Below are 20,066 nucleotides of genomic sequence, written 5' to 3' on the forward strand. Positions count from 1 at the left end.
CATTTTTATACACATTCCACAGAGTTTATGACATTAAATGATCTTTCGTACCTTACAAACAATGCCGCTCTCCATAGCACAGCATCGCTCTCCTCGGTGGCAGACTTCCGTGGTGGGCGTGGCCAAATGGTGACAGTAGTGGCCAATAGAAACGGGTCTTTCATTCAACTAGGTTGATCCCGCCCACTGAGACGCGTGTAACTTGCATCCAAAACTTTTTGACTCAAAAGCAAAGATATTTGATCCGCAAACAAAAACAGCGTAGCAGAGAGCAAAATGTAGGGACACGCGATGAATTTACTCAAAGAAAAATTCACATTGCAAAAAATTTGGTTGACAATTACTGTATTTTGTAACTAGGATAGTTTTGAGATAGCATTTTTTAAATGCGAATTAATTTTTTTACAACAATTTAATAGTTTTGCTCTCAAATACTGTATGTTTGATTAAATAATTTAGACACAAAATTCAGCCCATAAAAAGCCAGATAATGATGAGATAACATGTAGCAAAAACTTGTGCTTCAAATCTGCTTAATCACGGCCATTCAGAAATAACATTTTTTTTTGGCAGAATCCATTAAACCGCACTTTGAATTATCAACAAAAGGAGGTTTACTGAATATTAGGATTTTTTAAGTTATCTTTATTCAGAAAGGGCAGTGAAGAGTGAGTGGAGAGAGATAGGGTGGGATTGGAAAACGCCCCGATCACATTCAACATTGTGTCTCTTAGACCCAATACCACCCGTATGTGGCAGTGACATGGACCACAGCGCCACCTTATGTGTGCTTCAGTTTCTTCATATTTACATTCAGACTTTCATCATTTGCAATATGTCTAGTAGCATCTTTAGTGTTTTTGCAATTGTTTACTGTGTTAGTTGACGTTTTTAACAAATAAGCTTGTATGCACTTAGAGGGTTTTGCAGCGAAACACAGTCAAATTTGTTAAACACAAATAAAATGAATAAAACTGATTTTTTTTTACAAAATAAGGCATTTCAATTACTGACGTTTTTTTTTGCTATATATTTGGATATATTCTTTTTGACTTGCACCTCGGACAGAGTGCGTTTGTTTCATTTTTTGATTAATTACTGACATATAACCATAGACTGTAAAAAAAGATGGACGACGCGACGTCAGCCATCCACCCAGCCACCAGGGGGTGATCAAAGAGCCAGAGGCTTCACTTTACAAGACTTAAGAGGCACACCCGCTAATAACCTTTTCACCGCTATTAAAGTGAAATTACTGAACCTAAACACAAGAGCCTGATAAAAATGCTCAATTACAAGAAAACAGGTCAGAGGCACTTAGAGGGTTTTGCATCTGAACTTTATATGCAATTAATTTGTATTTGTAAACCACGTAATAAAATCATTGATACTATGTATCCTGAGAGGCAGCTCTCTAAAGCAATGGTTCTCAAACTTTTTCCACATGGGGCCCCCCTTATGTATGCTGCATTCCTTCGCGGCCCCCCCAAAGAAAATTTATGACAACAATTTTTCTAAAATTTAACATTTTAATTAAACAAAACATATTAAGTTATACAAAGTAGTGCTGTTGGTTAGTAGCCTTATTTTTTTTAGGTTTAATTACACAGAATTCATGATAAATTCATGTATTTTATAAAATGTCAGAAAATTGGGGCCCCCCAGGACCCCAGTTTGAGAACCACTGCTCTAAAGGACAGTATAATTTTAAATAGAGATGCTATTTGGGTACAGCTGTACATGTCGACCTGCATCTCTGTGTGCAACACTTAACTTTATCCAAAACTCTGTGCACAACTTCAGCAGGGAGACGCCGAATTCTAGCAGGTTTCTGGGAGAAATGAAAAGACTTTGCAGGCAACAAGGTGAAGAAAACTCAACCTCACACAGAGCATTCGGGGAAATCTGGTCACCTTCTTTCATGTTACCTTATTTCAGACACCCTGCCGTTTCTGTTTAATAGATTAGATCTTTCTTTCCTCTCCTCAGCCTTCCCACCAGACTTTAGGTGAGAACACGCATGCACATGCACATACACACACACACACGTGCGAGCACACACACACACACGGTGAAGGTGATTGAGTTTCAGTACTGTATTATTCATGATTAGATGAACGACACACTGCTCGTTCTCTTCCTGATGACCTCATTAGACACACAAGATAGTGACTTGGACTTTACAACACACACAAGCATTTACAGCAGCATCAGTGTGCAGGTGTGTGTGTGTGTGTGTGTGTGTGTGTGTTAGTGGTCTGACTGTGATCCATTTTAACCCCTCACTCCTCTCGTTTCAAGCATTCATCTTGATATCAAATAATTTGCTATCAACATGCCTTCACAGAGTGCCTTAATCATCCATTAGCACACACAGATGCAAACACATGCGCGCACACACACAGAGTCATAGTATAACTTTAAATGAAAATTGGTAAAAAAAAATCTTTAAAATGCTTCAATATTCACTTATGAGATATAGACACATACCTAACCTAATAAAATCTAATAAAAGTGTCATATTTTGAGCACTCAATGCTTCTTGATGACTGAATGTTTCTTTATTAATGGTCTGGTTAAGAATTTAAACTAACATCTCTTAGACCTTCAATACTCTTTTGCCCACAGGTACTTTGGTCCATGCAAGGCCCTGCTATTCAGCGTTAATTCATTAAACAGATATTTATGAAACAGTGGATTTTGGTCAATAGAATTCATTTTAGGAGTGATTTACACTTATTTAATCCTGGGTTATCTGTTATAACATCATTCATTTTCATGTATCATTTCACACTGTACAATAGTAAACAACGCTGGTAAAACTTCTTAATTTGCATATTAATAAGACCAATAACATTTATTGGTCCAATGTTGTTCTTTTTCGCATAATTCTGAGGTCGTCAATACCATTAAAATATAGCTAACAAAATGTTTGTTCAGGTTTCTGTCTGTCTCTGTATATATGTCCATCTATCTGTCTGTTTGTCTGTATATATGTCCATCTGTCCATCTGTATTTATGTCCATCTGTCTGTTTGTCTGTATATATGTCCATCTGTCTGTCTGTATATATGTCCATATATCTGTCTGTTTGTCTGTATATATGTCCATCTGTCCATCTGTATTTATGTCCATCTGTCTGTTTGTCTGTATATATGTCCATCTGTCTGTCTGTATATATGTCCATATATCTGTCTGTTTGTCTGTATATATGTCCATCTGTCCATCTGTATTTATGTCCATCTGTCTGTTTGTCTGTATATATGTCCATCTGTCCATCTGTATTTATGTCCATCTGTCTGTTTGTCTGTATATATGTCCATCTGTCCATCTGTATTTATGTCCATCTGTCTGTTTGTCTGTATATATGTCCATCTGTCTGTCTGTATATATGTCCATATATCTGTCTGTTTGTCTGTATTTATGTCCATCTGTCTGTTTGTCTGTATATATGTCCATCTGTCTGTCTGTATATATGTCCATATATCTGTCTGTCTTTATATATGTCCATCTGTCTGTCTGTCTTTCTGTATATATCTCCATCTGTCTGTTTGTCTGTATATATGTCCATCTGTCTGTCTGTCTCTCTGTATATATGTCCATCTGTCTGTTTGTCTGTATACATGTACATCTGTCTGTCTGTATATATGTCCATCTGTTTGTCTGTATATATGTCCATCTGTCTGTTTATATGTATATATGTCCATCTGTCTGTCTGTATATATGTCCATATATCTGTCTGTCTGTCTGTATACATGTACATCTGTCTGTCTGTATACATGTCCATCTGTCTGTCTGTCTGTCTGTATTAGTGTCCATCTGTCTGTTTGTTTGTCTGTCTGTCCATCTTTCAGTCTGTTTAGCTGTTTGTTTGTTTGGCTGTCTGCCTATCTGCCTATTTGGATGTTTGTACAGGTTTCCGTCGGTCTGTATATATGTCCATATGTCTGTCTGTCTGTCTGTCTGCATGCCTGCCTGCCTGTCTGTCTGTCTGTCTGTTTCTTTGTTTGTTTGTTTGGCTGTCTGTCCATCCATCCATCCATCCATTCATCCATCTGTCTTTTTGGATGTCTGTCCATCTGTGTATCTATCCTTTTGTCTGGATGTTTCTCCCACTGTCTGTTTGCCTGTCCATCTGTCTGTCTGTTTGTTGCCTGTCTGTCTGTCTTTCTGTTTGTTTGTTTGTTTGTTTGGCTGTCAGTCAATTAATCTGTCTGTTTGGATGTTTGTCCAGCTGTCTGTCTCTCCGTCTGTCTTTCTGTATATACAGTATTTCCAGCTGTCTGTCTGTATGTTTGTTAGGCTTTCTGTCCATCCATCTATATATCTGTCTGTTTTGGATGGTTGTCCGGGTTTCTGTCTGTCTGTCTGTCTGTCTGTTTATATGTCCATATGTCTGTCTGTCTGTCTGTTTGTTTGGCTGTCTGTCCATCCACATGTTTGCTTGGATGTTTGTCCAGCTGTATGTTTCTCTGTCCGTCCGTCTGTCTTTCTGTATATTTTCCATCTGTCTGTCTGTCTGTTTGTTTGTTTGTTTTGCTGTCTTTCCATCCCTCTGTCCATCTGTCTGTCTGTCTGTGAAAGTGAGTTGTGTGTGTAGGACTCACAGTGCTGCGAATGAGAGCTGCTCTTTGGTCAGATTCAGCGGGTGGTTAAATGTGGTGATTCCATATTCCTCTGGTTTGAATCCAGCGGGCAGATTCCCTCTTAAAATCCCATTACTGGCCACATTCAGGAAAGACACAAGTGAATGCCAGCCCTGGTTATAGAACCACACCTACAGACACACACAGAGAGTATGAGATATTGTGTATGCTACTGTCAACCCTGTTACTGTGATAGTGTTGTGTCCTAAAGGCCAGTAGTGTAAATGATGCTCTTTGTTAAATGTAATGTTTAAATCACTCAGAAGTTTGCAGTCACTTGTTTCTTACCTTCACATTGTCTCTTGTACCCAATTCAACCAGAAGCAGCTGAATGGCTTGAAAGACTTGATCAGTCAAGTTACTCTACAGAGAAGTGAAAGAAATAGAGAGAGAGAGATAGACTGAGTTATGCTTTTATCCAAAGTGACTTGAGAAAAACATAAAACCATAGTAAAACATTCTGGGACTTCTGTTAAAAAACACAATGACCCACTGACTACTGCACAGTATGTAGATATTAAAACTTCAATTATTAATCAAATGATGGAAATGGAAATTTCAACTATTTCATCAAGTTTTTAAATAAGTAAAAAAATATATATTTTACTGTATCATCTATCTGTCTGTCTGTCATTGTCTGTCTATTGTCGCCTGTCTGTCTGTCTATTATCGACCGCCTGTCTGTCTGTCTATCATCGTCTGTCTATCTGCCATAGTCTGTCTGTCATTTTCCATCTGTCATCGTCTGTCTATTATCGCCTGTCTGTCTGTCTGTCTGTCTGTCTGTCTGTCTATAATCGACCGCCAGTCTGTCATCGTCTGTCTATTATCGCCTGTCTGTCTGTCTGTCTATAATCGACCGCCAGTCTGTCATCGTCTGTCTATTATCGCCTGTCTGTCTGTCTATAATCGACCGCCTTTCTGTCATCGTCTGTCTATTATCGTCTGTCTATTATCGTCTATCTGTCATCGTCTGACTGTCTGTCGTCGTCTGTCTGTCTGTCTGTCTGTCATAGTCTTTCTATTATTGTCTATCTGTCTGTCTGTTAACTTCTGTCTGTCTATTATCGTCTATCTGTCATCGTCTGTCTATTATAACATGTCTTTCTGTTATCGTCTGTCTGTCTGTCATCTTCTATCTATTATCGTCTGTCGTTCTGTCTGTCTGTCATCATCTTTCTGTCTGTCTGTCATCATCTTTCTGTCTGTCTGTCATCTTCTGTCTGTCTATCTGTCATAGTCTGTCTATTATTGTCTATCTGTCTGTCTGTCTATTATTTTCTGTCTATTATCACCTGTCTGTCTGTCATAGTCTGTCTATTATCGTCTGTTTGTCATTTTCTGTCTATTATCGTCTGCCGTTCTGTCTGTCTGTCATCATCTTTCTGTCTGTCTGTCATCGTCTGTCTGTCTGTCTGTCTGTCTATCTATCTATCATTGTCTGTCTATTATCGTCTGTCGTTCTGTCTGTCTTTCATCATCTTTCTGTCTGTCTGTCATCTTCTGTCTGTCTATCTGTCATCGTCTGTTTATTATTGTCGATCTGTCTGTCTATCATTGTCTGTCTATTATCATCTGTCTGTCATCTTCTGTCTATTATCGTCCGTCGTTCTGTCTGTCTGTCTATCATTGTCTGTCTGTCTGCCATCTTCTGTCTTTCTGTCTATCATTGTCTGTCTATTATTGTCTATCTGTATGTCTGTCATCGTGTGTCTGCCATCGTCTGTCAATCATTGTGTGTCTGTCATCATCTGTCTATGATTGTCTTTCTATTACCGTCTGTCTGACTGTCTGTCAATTATTGTCTATCTGTCTGTCTGTCATCGTCTGTCTATCATTGTGTGTCTGTCATTGTCTGTCTATTATTGGCTTTCTATTATTGTCTGTCTGACTGTCTGTCAATTATTGTCTATCATTGTCTGTCTGTCTATGATTGTGTGCCCTTCATTGTCTGTTTATCTGTTATTGTCTATCTGTCTGTCTGTCTGTCTGTCATAGTGTGTCTGTTTATCTGTCTGTCTTCGTCTGTCTATTATCGTCTATCTGTCATTGTCTGTATGATTATCTGTCATCGTCTGTCTATTATCGTCTGTCTGTCATCGTCTGTCTATTATCGTCTCTCTGTCATCGTCTGCCTGACTGTCTGTCATCGTCTGTCTATTATTGTCTGTCTGTCTATCATTGTGTGCCTGTCATTGTCTGTTTATCTGTTATTGTCTATCTGTCTGTCTGTCTGTCATTGTGTGTCTGTTTATCTGTCTGTCTTCGTCTGTCTGTCATCGTCTGTCTATTATCGTCTATCTGTCATCGTCTGTCTGTCATTGTCTGTATGATTATCTGTCATCATCTGTCTATTATCGTCTATCTGTCATTGTCTGTCTGTCATTGTCTGTATGATTATCTGTCACCGTCTGTCTATTATCGTCTGTCTGTCATCGTCTGTCTATTATCGTCTGTCTGTCATCTTCTGTCTGACTGTCTGTCATCGTCTGTCTATTATTGTCTGTCTGTCTATCATTGGTTGCCTGTCATTGTCTGTTTATCTGTTATCGTCTATCTGTCTGTCTGTCTGTCATTGTGTGTCTGTTTATCTGTCTGTCTATCTGTCTTCGTCTGTCTGTCATCGTCTGTCTATTATCGTCTGTCATTGTCTGTATAATTATCTGTCATCATCTGTCTATTATCGTCTGTCTGTCATCTTCTGTCTGACTGTCTGTCATCATCTGTCTATTATTGTCTGTCTGTCTATCATTGTGTGCCTGTCATTGTCTGTTTATCTGTTATTGTCTATCTGTCTGTCTGTCTGTCATTGTGTGTCTGTTTATCTGTCTGTCTATCTGTCTTCGTCTGTCTGTCATCGTCTGTCTATTATCGTCTGTCATTGTCTGTATAATTATCTGTCATCATCTGTCTATTATCGTCTGTCTGTCATCTTCTGTCTGACTGTCTGTCATCATCTGTCTATTATTGTCTGTCTGTCTATCATTGTGTGCCTGTCATTGTCTGTTTATCTGTTATTGTCTATCTGTCTGTCTGTCTGTCATTGTGTGTCTGTTTATCTGTCTGTCTATCTGTCTTCGTCTGTCTGTCATCGTCTGTCTATTATCGTCTGTCATTGTCTGTATAATTATCTGTCATCGTCTGTCTATTATCGTCTGTCTGTCATCTTCTGTCTGACTGTCTGTCATCATCTGTCTGTTATTGTCTGTCTGTCTATCATTGTGTGCCTGTCATTGTCTGTTTATCTGTTATCGTCTGTCTATTATCGTCTATCTGTCATTGTGTGTCTATTATCGCCTGTCTGTCTATCTGACTGTCTGTCTGTCATTGTCTGTCTATCTATCATCGTCTGTCTGTCTATCTTCGTCCGTCTGTCTGTCTATCTATATTACCTAAGATTTCAATTAACTCAATAATAATGATAAGCCGATGTTCACTTGCACACGCCCGTGAAAAATTATGGTTAAAGTTGGCACATTGTAGACATCATGCTTGTTTATAAAGCATCAAGATGAACAGAGGTCATCATCCGATCCCCTGAGAGGATCTGTAATAAACACAAACACCAACACACAATGTCTGATAGATATCTGATAACAGTGATAATGGTTGCTGCTCCCCAGGCTACATTATAAATACAAAATGAACACAAATAATCCGGCTCACACACACGAGCACTGAAGACGCAAAACAACTGTCCAGCATCTGTCTGACTGAGAGGGAGTGGAGGGCTAAATGTCTTGCTTATTAACATTACATCAGTCCATCACAGAGCTAAGCAGCATTAAAATCCTATTAGACACAGCAGACACTGCTGCCCTGCTGGGACAAAAACCGCTCCATCTCAGTCATATTTATAGGTATTCTTACTGGAGACATCTCTGTATATTTGTATACAAAAAGTACTAAATATCAACATTTCACACAGCCCAAGAGACATACATTATTATATGTGTGTATATTTGCTTGTATACATTTGTGTATGATTGCAATATGATACAATCGCAAAGTAATTTTAATAAATGCTGAAAACGTCTTGTTAGGGGTTAGTTTATGTTTTCTAATGCATTAACTAATGTTAACAAATACAACCTTGTGTTACCACAATAACCGCAAAGATATTCTCATTTATCATAAACAATGATATTAACCTATATCAAAGGATTCATAAATATTTCTAAAGCAAGTTCATGCATTAAAAATACTGTCAGTACACACTTTACAAACACCACAAACAGCATCTTAAAGCAATAAAAATCAATTTTCTGGTCTTTCCCATAATTCTCCAGCATCGGGTTTTTTAAACGCCATCTTCAATACTGCGAACATATCAAGGGGAATAAATAGTGATTTGAATTTGAGAGCGACAGATACGCTCCTCTAACTCCTGATAAATTGCACTGTTGGAAATACATTATCTCTGTATTTGATACTTAAATGTATGATAAACGCTAAGCTGAGGGCTGGAGAGATTTTCACACACAAAAAAATGAAATGTTCACACGCTATTAACAAATGCAGAGGCAGTGAATCAAGCGCACACTTCACATTGAGAACATCATTGCCAAGTGCATCAAGCTGTTCATACATATTTAAATGAAGATCTTTTATCTCTGTGTGATAAACATGTATGCAAATGAGCCTCATTATTGAATGCAGCAAATTTATCGGTAATTGCTACTTGAATCAAAATTAATGTGATGTTACAGAGAACAACATGGAAGCTGTAATAATTAAACTAACATTTGTTTCAGACCAAACCTGATTCCAGATTGCTAATTTACCACAGTAACCACTGAAATACTGTAATTACAAGTCTAAATACTTTTGTAAAACTTTTTTCACTTGCCATTTTAGCTAACAAAGCCATCTTACACTATTTGATGAAGCATATCTTGTGTGAATTTTTCAACCCATTCTCATGAAATGCATCTCAATAGCACGCAGTGTAAGGTTGTGCAATACAAACGCCAAATTTCAATTTTGCGTGCATATGATACGCCAGTCCTTCCAGTTCACAGTCCACATCTTTTCGTGTCATTTTATGTATTGTTTTTTTATTTTTTATTGTTTTTTTAAATCATTGTTGCTTGGGTTTGGGATTAGATTTGATATTTGCTTTAGGATGTAATTTAGATTTCTCATGTTTTTGAACCATGGTCGCTTGGAGTTGGGGTTAGAATTGGGGATTGGGTTAGGATGTCATTTTATGTAAAAACAGTTAATTCTAACCCCAAACCCAAGAGACAATGGTAAAAAAAAGAGAAACAAATACATAAAATGACACAAAAACATGTGCCGTATTAAGTGAAGGGGAATCATATGTATCAATGTGTGTATATACATATATATCTCCCATGGGTTTTTCCCTCCTAGGACTTTTTTTATTTCCTCTGCTAAACAGCCCGGGTTTTTTTTTTCTCGTAGGGGTTTTTTTAACCCGGGGAGGTAGCCTTCTTGGGCTTAACTTAGCTTCTTCTTCTAGACGTTACATTAGTAATACGCTCGCTTATAATGTCGAGTCATAGCCGCAGCAAATTTGACTGCTTATGCTATCGTGTATTATGTTGCGCTATCTGTCGTTTTTCTGTGCTTTTACTGCTTCTATTAATGTAAAGCTGCTTTGAAACAATTAAGTATTGTGAAAAGCGCTATATAAATAAAATTGAATTGAATTGAATCAAAAATTGGAATTTGACGTACATGTATTGCATGACTTTTCAGACTGCGTGCATTTATATGCATTTCATGAGAATGGGCTGAAATTTTACCATTAGGAACCATTAGCTTTTACCATTGCAACATGTATTTTGTTGTAGTGTGTTTTGGGACATATTCCAGTAGGATTTAATAGTCCCACCAATAGAACCCAACAAATACCAGTAGAGACACACATTATAGTTTCCAATAAAACCAATAAGATTTCCATCAAAACCATTAAATCCAATACAGTTTCCATGGTGGTTTCTATTGTTATTTTCAGCAGGGTCAACATTTGTTTGATTTAGTTTGAAGCCAAAATCTTTAAGACCGTGGACAGTCTCTTTATGTCCTCAATTCACAAAAGACATTTCTTAAAGGTGCTGTAGAATGTAAAACTGTATTTATGTAGGCATAGATGAATAATAAGAGCTCTCATGTCTCAAATACGATTGTTTCCTCCTTCTTATGTAAACCTTGTGCATGCAAAAGACAGCTGGAAAACAGACCGATCTCAACATAACACCAACTGTGACATTACAGTTGAGATATACTAAATTAAGTACAATGTTGTTACAATGATAAAAACAAAGTTGTGACTGCTGAGTTATATGCGCTATATGCTAGTTAATGCTATATGCTAACGTTTAGACTGAAATTCTTCTGTTGACGTTAAAGCTACATTTAGCATAAAACTGAAAAATAAAACCTTACGACTCAGAAACGTCTATTAACAATCTCCAAACAATTAATTATTCCTCAAAATACTCTAACATAAGGTCTGTTTACACACACAGAGAGCTACTGAAGGAGCTGCTCTGAGAAACAGCCAATCAGAGCAGAGCTCAACATTATTATTCATGAGCCTTTCAAATAAGGTAATAAAAGACCATTTCATTCTAAAGGCAAATCCTTTGGTTGTAAATAGACATGAAAAACTGACTCTGGATCATTTATACACTTAATAATAAAGTAACATAACTTTAATAGACTATTTAAATGCTTTCTTTAGCTCCTTTAATCTCTGACAACATAAACACTTCTGTTCTGATTTTGTTCATAATTTAAAACAGGAGGTTAACATGCTTTAAAGACTGAAACACCTGCAAAGCACTCTCAAATACTCAACTGTGGTCACATACAGCACACAAGAGGCAAAGATGAATAAAATAAAATGTATCTGTGAGTGAATATTTAACACAAGCGAGATCAGAAGAGGATTCACAGCAGCGCCTGTCGTTCTGACAGATCTGTAATATGTTGAAAATGTGCAGTGTGAACGTCAGACCCACATTACTGGGAATGAGTTCATAAACCTCCTACAGTCACTGCCAGTGTTTATAGACTAAAAATGAGCTGTAACGCCTCAATCATCAAACCTCTCAGAAATAAAACCACTAAAAACCCAAAAACCAGCTCCGTCTGTAATTCAACTAATGACAGACGGGGGTCTGGGATTTTACAACGTCTGTTATGATCAACATCAATGCATCTCCTGCCCGTTCCTTCATCTGGCTGTCCTTCATATCACTTACTTGTACATTAGTTACCATTTAGTGCAGATTTAAGATGATCTATGATTTATTGCAATGATATGGGATGTTTTTTATTATTGAAATAAATATTGTTTATTCAGTCCTGGCAAAAAAGCAACATTAACAAGTGTACATCTAAACATCACGCTGCTAAACAAATTCGACCTCATTTGTGACCGTTTTCTCGTTACTCATTTCAAGTCGTCCATTTAAAACATTTTCTAAATAAAATTATGTATCATTATAGTTATTATTAACTTATAAATTTGATGATTACATGATTTTACTTGTTTGCTTGTTTAAATGTTTACTGCAGGGGTTTTCAAATTATTTTGTTAGTCGAACCCACTGACCTTAATTATTTACTTGAAGTACTATGTGAGATTATAATGAAATATTTCAATCATTTAATAGCACACTTGCATGTTTCACTTTAAAATCATTTATTTAGTTTAAGTACTTTTTTACATTATTGCTATTATTACCTGTTATCTGGTAATTTTCTTTTATTGGTGCATTAAATCCATTTTGCATGAGTTGTCAGTTTCTTGTGTAATGGTCACACATTAAACAATGTGTGTGTATTGGCCATATAAACTGGTATGCAGCTCACCTGTGAGATGTTGAAAGCTGATTTGAGATCAGTAAGTATGGCATTAATCTCAGATTCGTTCAGTTTGACCTGTGAGTTCACACCGCCCACAGAGATCCCACCATATCTACATACACACAAAACACAAACAGTAACTTTATTATTTTACTTCCTCTGTGTGAGACCGTCTGCTATATTAAGTGATTGTGCCTTTGTACCGTATTTTTCCAGATTTTTGGTAGTTCTTGAGCAGAAAGTCCGTCATGTTTCGGGCCGTGAGGTTCTGCAGCGTGTCCGTTGTGTTCTGAGTTCTCTAAAAAAGCGCAAACAAACAAAATTATTACGAACTCATCCACAAACACTTCATGTGAAATCTGAAATACCTGATTTCAAAATGATTTGGTTAAAAAAGTCACACGTTATATCACCCTACTGAAAAGAGCAGCTAAAACCACCCTAAGCTGGTTTAATTTGGTCTCACAGACCAAATGGGTTAAGCAGGCTGGTTTTATAGGAGGTTGGACACTTTTTAGCTGGTCAGGCTGGAAGACCGGCTGACCCACCAGCTGTTGAAAACCAGCTGACCCTTAGCCAAGCTTCCAGCCTGGTTAGGCTGGTGGGTCAACTGGTTATCTAGCCTGACCAACTGAAAATGATCCAAAAACCAGCATGGCACACCAGCTTAACCAGCTAAAACCGTGTTGGGAGACCATCTCCAAACTCCATATCCCATCATCCTTCACTCTCCTTCACCTGATGCTCATTTTCAATCCTCTTTACCTGACAGTCATCATCCCCCTCATCACACCCTGTTCTTTCCCTTAGTCGTTGTGCGTTCTCGTTTAAGTTACATTGATGTTGTGTATGCACGTTATTGTTATTGTATATTAAAGCAATAAGCCCCAAGAAGCAGTGGGTTACCAGTGCATTTTATAACAGCTAAGGGGCGTTGTTAGGCACGACGCGAAACGGAGAACCCCCTTAGCTGTTATAAAATGCACTGTAACCACACTGCTTCGCGGGGGTTATTGCTTTTATAAAACGGTTACTTCATATGCATAACGTTAGTGGGATTTTATTAAATAAAACACAAATAAGTTGTAATTATATTAGTACAAATATTACTCTTCCGCTGAACAAAGTAGTTCCTCAGAATCAAGTGTGATAATTCAATTTATGTAAAGAACTTTTGTAAGAGATCAGATTCAGAGCCTGATGAAAACACGCTGTTTTTAGTGTTGAGTGAATGCGTCAATGTTTAAGTTGGGTAAGATCGCCACCCAGTGGATAGCGGAAATATGAATTTGAGTTAGAAACTCATCAGGGAGAGTTTTATCTTTATTGATGAGATGACTCAACAATATTTATTGAAATTTATCTGGATATCACCATAATTGTGCAATTGTATACAAATAAAAAATATGATTAAAGACTGTGGTGTTTATTTTTTTATAAATCAGTACGCAGCAACAGTGGCGCAGTGATACTCCTGTAATGCGGTCTGAACCGTGGGTTTACCGGGGTATTTTATCACGACTTAGAACGCGTTTCAACAAATCAGAATGAAGAACCAGAACTGCCCGTTTTATAATCCTAATTTTGTTCATTAAAAGTTCATATGTGGTCTGCTTTTTGCATCTCTAATGTCTGTCTGACTTTGGACTGCCCCCATTCAACATTTGCGATTTGCAATCAGAGTGCCTTCCGAGCAGATTCAATCACTATGAACGCACCACAGAAAAATCGGATAGGATAATTGCTACAACCACCAGATGATCGTGACTTCACCTAGGATTGGCGTAAGGGAGAAAATCGGACCAAATTTGCATAAGCGTAATTTGCTTGTGGGACGGGACATTCATTTTTTAAAATAGAAACATAGGAAAACATAGCAAACACATTTGTTCACTTTCAGTAGGCTAGTTTTTATTTTTCTTGTCACGAATGAATAAGTTTAAGTGCAATATTAAAATACCTTATGGTAGCGATGCAAAATTATGGCAAACATTATAATTGTTTATATATAAGCATACAGCTCCTGAAATATTTGACGATCGCAGTGACTCCAAAAATGCGTCCAGTAGGAAAGCGTGCTTCATCTGTGCCATAAACGCACTGATTGCGCACCTGTGAAAGTACAATGAATGTGTTCATGCGTTCCATGAAAGCACATAAACTTTGATACAGTCCATATATATATATATATATATATATATATATATATATTAGGGCTGTCAATAGATTAAAAAAATTAATCTAGATTAATCGCATGATTTCATGAGTTAACTGCGATTAATCGCAAATTAATCGCACATTTTTATCCATTCTAAATTTACCCTAATTTAACACTTTTCAGGTTTTTAATATTCTTATCATATATACATATATAGATGCTTTATGCAAATGTATGTTAACAACAGCCTGTTTACATTTTAACAGAATCCCCAGCCATTGTTTTGTATATGAATTTTCCTTTCAGAAGATTTTTTCTTTCTCCATTTTTGTTTGCTGCTGCATCATTTGTGACCTGTGCAGGCAAGTTGAGTCGGAATTAGCAAATTTTTAAAAAATAGTTGTTCATATTTTGACATTCTCTATTAAAACATAGAACAATGCATGATTTGTTGAAATATAACAAAATATGACAGAACTACACGTGTTTGAAGTTGAAAGAGTCAAATTACCACAAACATTTCCACATCCATACATTATATTACCACATCAATACCTTAAAATCACTGGTAAAACTAATAGATTTAGCACACACAAAGCAAAAACATCATCAATGTATGTTCAACTTTTTTTTCCTTTTGTTTGATTGACATTGAGACAGACTGCTTAAAATCTAAGTGATCTAATATAATGTTACACATCAGATAGTTTTACCCAACAGTTAACCAAACATTTACTTAAGACATAACAGATTATAGATCCTACCTGCGTGAATTCTTATCAAAGCAGATATTTGTACAACTGTAATTTTGTGTAGATATCTATATATCCGGGTCGCGCACTCGCGCGTCTGTGTGCACGCGCTTCAGATATCAGTCAGTCAGTGTGAGGGGATCGCTTTTGAGTCTTGTCGCTCTTAATAACTCTTTAACATTAATCAGGTACCGAACTTTATCTCTCTTAATGACTCTTTTAACATCAAGCAAGTCCTGCAGTCTATTTTATAAGTCATGCATAAAAGCGAAACCAAAATGAATTGAGACGCATCTTTGTATTAGATTAAGCATTAGGAGGACGGTAACGTTACACCTCTCAGACGTATAAATAAAGATCGTATCAGATGTCCAACGAGCATTTAGAGCATTGGATTTGGTAGACAATTTGCTTAATGTTCTTATTTCTATGAAAACCTTTTACTCATTTAGAGAGAGTCACATTTGTCTGCGTCTCTGTTCATTCAACTATGGGCTGGACCAAGGGTCAAACAGAAATTGCGCGTTGCGTTAATCTCCGTTAATAAAATTAGTGGCGTTAAAATGAATTTGCGTTAACGCGTTATTAACGCGTTAATTTTGACAGCCCTAAAATATATATATATATATATGAAGAGTTTGGTTCCAAAACGCGATAAATGCCATTTTTGAAAAAAATGAGTTACTGCCAAAATAAGTATTATATCAGGTCAGTAGTTAAAAGTAAATTCTTAATTTTACGCAAAATCCAATATCCGCCGTGATATTCTATCATCTTTTCTCCCCTTTTTCCCAAAATGCGATAAACGCCACTCCTCCGTTTTTACAGAACGCAATAAATCCATTCCTGAAATTACAGCCCACCAGTCACGCAATGTAAACAAACAATGGCGGCGCGCTGAGTACACGGAGTCCTAGTTTTCCTCATCTTTAATTGCATTGCTAAACCTGTGTTGGTTTTCTGTGACGGGAAAGAAATGTAAGCCATCAACATCTAATAATTTCCACGAGAGGCACTTGGGTGCTTGTTCTCCAGACAGCATCAAGCTTCTCGTGCTTAAACATTGACCCCAGAGGATCTTATGAAAACTTTACATTATTTTACTCAAAGTCAACGAAAATCGAGCAGGACCAAAACATTTTACAGCTGATCGCTGTGAAAAATGTAAAGAGACGACGTCAAGTATAACAGCAGCAATGACAGTGTTCAAAAAAGTAAGTGTTTTGATTAATGCATTAATGTTTATTTTTTAATCATTGTATACCACTAGTCAACTAAATAAATATAAAATGGTAAAGATGAATGCACATTTATACATTGATTTAATAGATTTATAGCAATTGAAATAAAAAAACTGTCATGGATTTATTGCATTTTGTGGAAAAAATCATTCGTTTTTATAATAAATCTTTGAAAATGAAGTTATGGATTTGAATTGTTTATGTTTTTATAACCTAAAGATGCTATGTGAAAGTTTGTAACAGAAAATAGTGGTTTTCATCTTGTCACTTTCTTGGTATAGAAAACACGTTTTTACCGAAATTTGTCCAAATGGATTTATTGCGTTTTGGAACCAAACTCTTAATATCTCCCAAGGGTTTTTTTCTCCTAGGACTTTTTTCCTCCTAGGCTTAAAAAGTCAGGAGGTTTTTCTCCTGGGGGGGTTTTCAACCCCGGGATTCAGTCAACATTGGCTTAACTTAGCACCCTCTTCTATAAGTTACATTATTATACGCTCGCTTGTAAAGTTTATTCATAGCCGCTGTATTTTGCTACTTATGTCGTCTGTCGATTTTTTTTGTAGAAAAATGGCGGCACAAAATAGCGACTTCCATGTAAGGGGACCATCTGTGTATGTAGATAAAAGGTCTCGTTCTAAGGTAATGAACACATAACAGTTTATTATGAAAGGTCTTTTAACACCCCTGATAATATAGTTTTGTATATTTTGTTGCATTTCTGTCAAGAGATCCTTCTAAAAATTACACACTGCACCTTTAAATTCAGTGTCTAAGCACAATAAATGTGTAAACTATAAATAAGTGTCATTTTTATTCATTGAAATAAACTGTTTTTAAATGACACTGCAACAGCCAAGTGACCTTCCCTGAACGATTCCCCTATGTTGAAACAGTTTGGGAACTGGAGCTGGAGTCGAAAATCGCAGCGGTGTAGCCAACATGAAGGACATACTGTATGACCGCCCGCTTTGATAAACATTCCCAACGAGTTAATACATAAATAATTTATTCAAGTAGGCTACTGTTTTTCATGGATTTAACCGACTCCAGGGTCTTTGTCCCACTACGACTCAAAACAAAGTTACGCCACTGCCAATTAATTGGATAATCTTTTTTTGTGGCATTTTGTGTTTTTATATATAGCCATAATTACTAAACCAACACAGAATTTCTTTCAGAATATAAAAAGAGAACTATAAAATATATAAGATATATATGTTTGTTTGTTTGATTGCTGATTGTGTTTTTAGTGAGCATTCTTAGTTTAATAGTATTTTTAGTAAATATACTGAAGTGGTTTTATTGTTATTTAAATATGTACTTATATCAAATTTCTTGTTTTAGGGTGACTATTACCATCTGTCTAGGGACTACAGGTGAAAAATAGCCATTTGGCTAACTCTGGCATATTGGCTTAAATGTCTATTAATATGCGCTGTCCCTGTAATAAATAAATAAATATATAAAAGCATAAATGTGTCAGATTACCCATATAATACTTTCATGCTTAAACTATAACTGGTTCAATCTCATAAATTATCTATAAGAACAGGAAATCTTTCTATACATAAATGAAGAGAAAATCTCTCTCTCTCAGTTGGGATTTTTATCAGCATGAATCTAATGATAACGGCACAGTTCCACAGAAAATCTTTTGAAAGAAAGTCACACACATACACACAGACGCAGTTACATTGTTGGAGGTTTAATGTCTTGTATAATGAACATCTCAAGTTGATTCACAGAGAGCGAACAATCTGATTTTAATCATGCTTTTCCTTGAAATCTTGAAACAGATCAATAAAAGGCAGAGAAAGAGAAAGACTGATGCGTTCAAGACGACATGAAAACCTTTGATGCACAAGCTATGCAAATCGCTAGTTCATCGCAGTAAATGTTTATACTTGCAAAATTATGCAAATACCAAAGGTTTCTTATATGGGTTAAATGTGTAACTGATGGAGAAATACAAAATAAACTGTTTGTTTGTAAAGGAAGAAGGGAAAAAAACAAAGTGGTTTGGGGAAATTCCAAAATAAATCAAATGCATTTCTTTAAAACATTCATCAAAGAAACACGTAATGGAAATAGCATAGGGAATGAATATGGGTCATTTTAGATCCATGTTGTCTAAGGAATAAGAAAGGGATAATGAAAATAAAGATGTGTCGATCAAAAACAAGTTCATTTGGGGTCTCATTTATAAAGCGTAAGGCCGGTATATCGGTAAGGTATATCGAGGTTTTAAAAAGTCAAGGTATCAAAACCACCAAAATGTCCTGTGATACCGTCTCCAAGGTATGAGCTGTGTTTATACAAAATTCATTAAATCACATACAAGTCGTGCAATTGATTTGATGTTTACATTTAATATTATATATTTTTTAAAAGCATATTATAATTTAAAGGCTTTATTTTTCCCTGGCATTTGAAAATAACACATTTTTTTATTGTTGCAATGGCAATACCGCAACACCGTGGTATTTTTGCTAAAGGTTAGCGTACCGCCAGAATCTTATACTGGCCCATGCCTAGTTGTGATCTATAAAAAACAAACAAAATGGGAGATTGGGCTTGCAGGGTTGGATCTGAGGATGATTCATGTATGCAAACTTGCTGATGATCTGTGATTTATAAAGGGAACATTGCTTTGTTTTATAAGTCTTAATATTTTTGGCAAATGCCATTTTTGGCTTTTGTGCATACGTAGACTTTTAGTAAAGATCCTATGCAGTTTTATAAATGAGGCCCAATGATTACAGAATGATGACATTAATTTCTTGCAAAGATATAGAAAATTTAAACACAGTCAGGTTGCTGTAGACCCATGTTCATTCATTGTACTGATGTTGAAACCATGGCATGAGCATAAATTTAAAATGTGGTGTGAAAAGCTTAAGAAATGTGTCATTATCTTTTTTTAAAGGCAGCCTGTGAGAAGTACATTAGCACTGGTAATTTTTTTGAAAATGACTCAGAAAGACACTTAAAAAACACCCTTTCACCTTAAAATTATTTTTGACATGCACAGAATTTTTTTCTCAAATTTAGTGACTATTTAATTTTTTAAGTACGACCTTACTAACTTTTAAACTCCTGTGGACTTGTACTTGAAGTTGCGTAACATTTGGTCCATCAAACTGAAGCTTGTGATTTTCACAAGTGCCCGTCTGCTTCATGTGCTATATGTAGATTGTGGGCGAGTTGTCAGACTACTGTATCATCTTCTAAGAAAAAAAAGTTCAAGTCGTCTTCAAGTTAAGAAAAAGACAGACAGAAGTGCAGTAAACAGCACAATGATTATCAAAACTCTTTAAACTAGCACAGTCATGCAGTCAAACACACATGATGGCAATTCTGGCTTAATGGTTAAAGAGTCGGGCTTGTAACCCGAAGGTTCGAGTCTTACTGACGTCCACCAATTGCTC

The 20,066-nt window shown here is 36.4% G+C and overlaps 1 protein-coding gene across 2 annotated transcripts in view; it reads right to left on the reverse strand.

The window, feature by feature from the left end:
• The window catches only part of LOC129415948 (phospholipid-transporting ATPase ABCA1), a 194,639-nt gene that overhangs the window by 52,536 nt on the left and 122,037 nt on the right, over window positions 1-20,066 (reverse strand). For both annotated transcript variants that reach the window (XM_073859698.1, XM_073859697.1), the window contains exons 32-35: window positions 12,691-12,785; window positions 12,494-12,599; window positions 4,934-5,008; window positions 4,607-4,776 (exon numbers count right to left, since the gene is read on the reverse strand). In XM_073859698.1, the coding sequence (XP_073715799.1) occupies window positions 4,607-4,776; window positions 4,934-5,008; window positions 12,494-12,599; window positions 12,691-12,785 (446 nt within the window). The remainder of the gene's footprint in view (window positions 1-4,606; window positions 4,777-4,933; window positions 5,009-12,493; window positions 12,600-12,690; window positions 12,786-20,066) is intronic.

Source organism: Misgurnus anguillicaudatus, chromosome 21, assembly GCF_027580225.2.
Source record: "Misgurnus anguillicaudatus chromosome 21, ASM2758022v2, whole genome shotgun sequence".
Taxonomy (NCBI): domain Eukaryota; kingdom Metazoa; phylum Chordata; class Actinopteri; order Cypriniformes; family Cobitidae; genus Misgurnus; species Misgurnus anguillicaudatus.